This window comes from Aegilops tauschii, chromosome 1 (assembly GCF_002575655.3).
Source record: "Aegilops tauschii subsp. strangulata cultivar AL8/78 chromosome 1, Aet v6.0, whole genome shotgun sequence".
Taxonomy (NCBI): Eukaryota; Viridiplantae; Streptophyta; class Magnoliopsida; order Poales; family Poaceae; genus Aegilops; species Aegilops tauschii.
Window position 1 is genome coordinate 121,438,445 of NC_053035.3, and position 5,186 is coordinate 121,443,630.

General features: G+C 51.6%; 1 protein-coding gene across 1 annotated transcript; it reads left to right on the forward strand.

Moving 5' to 3' along the window:
* The first annotated feature begins 220 nt into the window (after positions 1 to 220).
* Positions 221 to 4,120, forward strand: LOC109774244 (coleoptile phototropism protein 1). Its single transcript, XM_020332952.4, has 3 exons — positions 221 to 1,238; positions 3,224 to 3,553; positions 3,630 to 4,120. Exons 1-3 carry the CDS (start codon positions 357 to 359, stop codon positions 3,882 to 3,884), a joined length of 1,467 nt encoding a protein of 488 aa, XP_020188541.1. The 5' UTR covers positions 221 to 356; the 3' UTR covers positions 3,885 to 4,120.
* Positions 4,121 to 5,186: the final 1,066 nt, after the last annotated feature.

The window sequence follows — 5,186 nt, forward strand, 5'->3', positions numbered from 1 at the left end:
TCTGAATTGCGGGATCAACCCGTCGATGATGGGAACTCACGGCGGCGGCGCCACCGGAGGACCGGAGAACCCTAGTCGCGGGACCTACGGAAAAAACCTTCCCCTCGCGTCTCCTATTCATTCTTCACATGTACGCGCAGGAAGGAATACTAGTACTAGCTGTTTGTTATGAAGAAGACTCTGCCCGCAAAAAATAACAATACTGTGGCTCCATGTACTACAACACCACCGCGCAGCTACTACAAGAAGTTTTATGGCACACACATCTCACCGCTGCGCAGACCGCTTGTTCCAAGTTCCAACAAAAGAGCTCGGGCTCAGCCTCAGCTTAGGACTGAGCACACCCGCGCAAAACGATGAACCCTCCGCCGCCAACCCAATGCTCCAGCTCTCCGTCCCCGCGCGCCACCGTCGAGGGCGCCCATTATTCCTCGCCGGACCCAAGGCGCTCCTCCACCGCCGCGGGCACGCCCCCGCGTGGCGCCAGCGACGACGCGTGCGTCGCCATCAGTGACGTCGACGCCTTCGCGCGCACCATCGCCGCCATCCGGTCCAAGCCCCAGGCGGCGGCGGCGGCCTCGCCCTCCTCTGACCACCTCGCCTCCGTGCTGTCCCACTACGCGGCCAGGTGGCTCCCGGACGTTGCCGCCTCGTCCCCCTCGGGGCGCTTCCAGCTGCCCCCGGAGAGCCCCACCGCCACGTGGCTCAAGAAGCGGCTCCTGCTCGAGTCCCTCGTCGCCGCGCTCCCGCCCGACGACGCCGCCGGCGAAGACAGGGACGACGGCATTGCGTGCGACTTCCTCCTCCGCCTGCTCCGCGCTGGGAGCATGGTGGGCGCCGACGCGGCGCTGCTGGGAGACCTCGAGGCCCGCGCGGCGCGGCGTCTCGACCAGGCGTCGCTCGGCGCCGTCATGATCCCAGCGTTCGGCCTGCAGGGGGTTACCCGCGATCGCCACCACCCTACAACGTCGACGACGACGCGCCCGCCGTGCGCGACGCTGCTGGACGTGCCCCTCGTGCTTCGTCTGGTGCGTGGGTTCCTGCGGGAGGGCGCCAAGGCGGGCGGCGGCGGCGCGGCGGCCGCCAGGGTGGCGAAGCTGGTAGACGCGTACCTCTCCGAGGCGGCGCTGGAGGCCGGGCTGCGGCCGGCGGAGTTCGAGGAGCTCGCGCGCGCCGTGCCGGCGTACGCCCGCGCCGCCGACGACGGACTGTACCGCGCCGTGGACACCTACCTGAAGGTAAGTGCGGCGTCTCCGCTCGGTTAAACATGTTTATGCTGTGTCTTGTTAGTTAATCTCGACCGTACATCGTCATGGCAGTGATGCCATCATGCCTCCTATTAGAAAAAAAACGGTCTCGCGCCATGCTCTTCAGCCTGCACGCGTGCCATTGATCTTTAGAACTTTCAGCAGAAATGGAATCATTGACGTGTTGATAAAAAAGTAAGCAGCACTACAACGTTGCTGCCAATCTAATATACTAGTACTGCACTCCCTCGATTTTTTCACAGTATATTTGCTCAAAGTTGAGATAGTACGTGAACTATCTCAATAAACAAGGTAATACGTACTCCAAAGGGAATATATAACGCACAGAAATGGAGTACTATATTTGTTCTCAGTAAGCAAACTCCAAAGAGAATCTATGAGTACCGAGATCCCCAACAAACCGCCAACAAAGCATATTATCTGACAATCTCAATTAAACTAGTATCTCCTCTCCACTTGGGATCTACTAATAGTCGCTACTATCAAAAATTGGCTCTAATGTTTTGACATGCCAATAATTGGTAGTAATACCAGAACTTGTGAGTAACAGTAGTTGACAACTTTTTTAGAGGTTGATATGGCCATTTGGTATCCAGCCAATTGCTAGTCAATTTGTTGCTACTCAAGGCGCGACGTCAAAACTCGAGCATTGCACTGTAGTCAGTGTAGCTGATGCCTGATGCCTGATGCTGATGGTGATGCAAATCATTCGAGCATGGCATGGCATGCATATGTGTATGCAAGTTCTGTGGTTCCCTTTTCCACCAGCCAGCCGTTGGCTTTTGTCGATGTGATATGCCGAAAAGGCAACTCCAATAGGACAGTCTCTCACAGGGCGTGCACGTGGTTCCATGCATGGGAGCTGTATACGTTGGCCGATGTGACTGTGTTGGACGCATGCATGCTACGCTCGAGGTAAAGGAAAAATGTAAGGCTGGAAGTACACCCATGTTTCTGTGCGTTTGACCACAGTAATTCAGGTTGGACCGTATCATACGCACATGACCGTATTATTCATTCGGCATCGGTCGTAGTACTAGTAATACGCATGCTTTGAGCTTTAATCTCAGAGCCTGTTCGACAAAGCATGCACGAGTTCCTCACAGTACTAGAATTTTGTTCTAGTCATGCCACTGGCATCTTTAGATCCAAGAATTTTCATACAAAAATTAATATTTTAATACATTCTTTTACCATGAAATCTCTTTGATCATACAAAGAAAACCACTATGTTTTGCACCAAAATCCTTTAGCTTCTTATATAAAAGGTGGGTTATAATTTTTCATTTCTAAATAGTGTACAACACCCTAGTTCCCCACCCGTTCCTGTGGGATCCTTCTCTTCGCTTGTCCTTTGCAGGATGAGATTAGGGTCCACCCGCCCAGATCTCCCGTTTGTACATCTCCAACAATGCACAGTCTACTCACACCAGAAAGAAAGTAAAGAAATATCTTGGTTTTCGGACTCGCGTGAGCTGCTTGGCGAGAGCTGGGTTTCACAATGATTTTTATTATCTGCCCTTGCACATGGATGAAGAGACCTGAGTATGTTGGTGATAGTTCCTCCTTTCCGGTTTATAAGGTTCAATTCAAAAATTTCACCAACCAAGATAGATGATAAGTGATGGAATATTTTTTATAGTTTGCAAAAGCACTCAATTAATGCTCTTGTTTTTCCTAAAAAAGGTATGTTTACCAATGCATTATTTATAATGCATGCATGCATAAATTATATGCATTGGTTAATTTTATCTTAATACTTGCATGCAATAATTTAATGCACTTTGAAATCTGAACATGTGATGAGAAACAACCAAATTGAGCCTTATAAAATGGAAAAACTAAAATTTTGAGATAAGCCCTATAAACTCGAAAGGAGGGAGTAGTACACAAGTTGCGCTCGGGGTTCGGTCCGTGCCGTTGATTCTGATGGCTGTGAGACATGCGACGTGCAGGCGCACCCGCACGCCAGCAAGGAGGAGCGCCGGTCGCTGTGCCGGCTGATCGACGCGCGCAAGCTGTCGACAGAGGCGGCGGCGCACGCCGTGCAGAACGACCGCCTTCCGGTGCGCTGCGTGGTCCAGGTGCTCTTCTCCGAGCACGGCAGCAAGCTCAGCCGCCTCGCCGACTGGAGCGGCTCCTTCCGCTCCCTGCAGAACAGGAGCCCCGGCGCCCTTGACCTCACCTCGTCGTCCGCCGCCGCCGCCCGGTGCCCCTCCAAGCGCGAGGTCGTCTCGCAGCACCACGAGCTCCGTCGCCTCCGCGAGGACGTCTCTCGGCTCCAGGTTTGTGTGCATCCGCATGCTGAGCATTAATTCAGTGATCGGTCGACGTTGCTCACGTCTCGATGTGTGCGTGCAGGTGCAATGCCACGCGCTGCAGGCGCAGGTGGAGCGGCTGGGCTCCGACAGGCGGCGGCGGGGGCTGTTTAAGTGGGGAGCGTTCCTGTTCGGTGGCGGCGGCGGCGCGGACGCGGCGAGGGTGGACGACTCCGACAGCGGCATGGAAAGGACGCCGCTCAGCGGGTCCAAGAAGGCCCGCGCTGCCGCAGCCGCCGCGTTGACGCCCGCGACGGGCACGCCCACGGTGGCGAGGTGGCGCAGGTCGCACTCGTGAATCCGACTGGCACCAGCAGAAAAGTTACGTGCCCGTGCCGGCCATCTGGTCAAGCGAAAATGTTTGTATGGACTGGTTTTGTTTGGTTTGGAATCTTAACGACACTTGTGCCGTTTTAGCTCGATCCTAGCTGTAAACTAACGCTGCGCTTGCCGTCAGAGGGGTCGTTGCAGCAGTCTTGCTAAGTCTCCGCAGATATTATATTCGTGAGATTTTATATTGAGATTCGCGTAAAATTTTCTTTTCAATTTTTTCTTCTCTATTGCATGTTATATCAGTTGAGTGGGACTTGGTTAAATCTCAGTCTAATGAGATCCAGCCACACCTTTACTGTAATCCAATCTTTCAACAATCAGGCTTTGGTAATTTTTCTGCTCGGCTAACCTATGCTTTTTTAGGATGCAAAATAGCAATCAGTCATCCGAGCGGGCATTAGTTTTTTTAGGCAAAAGAGCCGAATTTAGTGCATTCTGCAAACTTACGCACACTACATGATGAGCCAGCCCATGTAGCATCGTTCTTTTCCGAATCGCTCTCCCAGCCGGTTTGTGAAGCTTCTCGAAGCTTCCAACCGGTTTTTTATGTTTTCTGTGGGTTTTTTTTTTCTTCACTTCTATTTTATTGTATTTTATTTCTTTCGTTTTCAGAATGCATGAACTTTTTTTAAAATTATTGAACCATTTAAGATTATTGCATTTTTTCAAAATCAATGACCTTTTCCAAATTTGTGAACTTTATTCAAACTTTTCTGTCGCGTGTGACTGGCCGGCCCATGACAGAGGGTGTGTGGGCGCCAGTTTGCTTTGCCAACGCATGAAGCATTGTATAGGATTTTGATCGCACTAGATGGATGAAGGGGGAGCTTCGTACGCTACATTACGCCACATTGTAGTGCGCCGTACAGGGGGGCAGAACCAGACTGGGTCCGGCCATTCGCATGCGAGCGCGACGTTGTAGTGCAACTAAAAAAATTGAGAGCTCCTTCCCCGCACCTTAAGCGCCAAGGAGAGTAGGCAGTGCCCACCCACCACCCCTCATGGGTCATCCCAAGAAATGAGGCGATTGTGGTTTGGGGAGTCATTGGTTTTCTCATGCGTGCTCGCGGTTGACCTGCCCGGTTGACCGTTGACTTTTTGAGAAAAATTTAAAAGGGAACTAAAAATCATAAAAAATAAAAAGTTCACCGAATAAGAAGAAATACCACTATTTGAAAAAACCAAATATGAAAAACGCACGTGGATTTTTGAAAAAAATTCACTGACTTTTAAAAAAATGCCGATTGAAAAATAAGCTCCGGATTTG

What these genes read in the sequence shown, in the direction of transcription:
- LOC109774244 (XM_020332952.4), top strand. Translation starts at nt 357, where the DNA reads ATGAACCCTCCGCCGCCAACCCAATGCTCCAGCTCTCCGTCCCCGCGC. An exon ending in CCGTGGACACCTACCTGAAG is followed by an intron (nt 1,239 to 3,223) that starts GTAAGTGCGGCG and finishes TGCGACGTGCAG; the next exon opens with GCGCACCCGCACGCCAGCAA. An exon ending in AGGACGTCTCTCGGCTCCAG is followed by an intron (nt 3,554 to 3,629) that starts GTTTGTGTGCAT and finishes GTGTGCGTGCAG; the next exon opens with GTGCAATGCCACGCGCTGCA.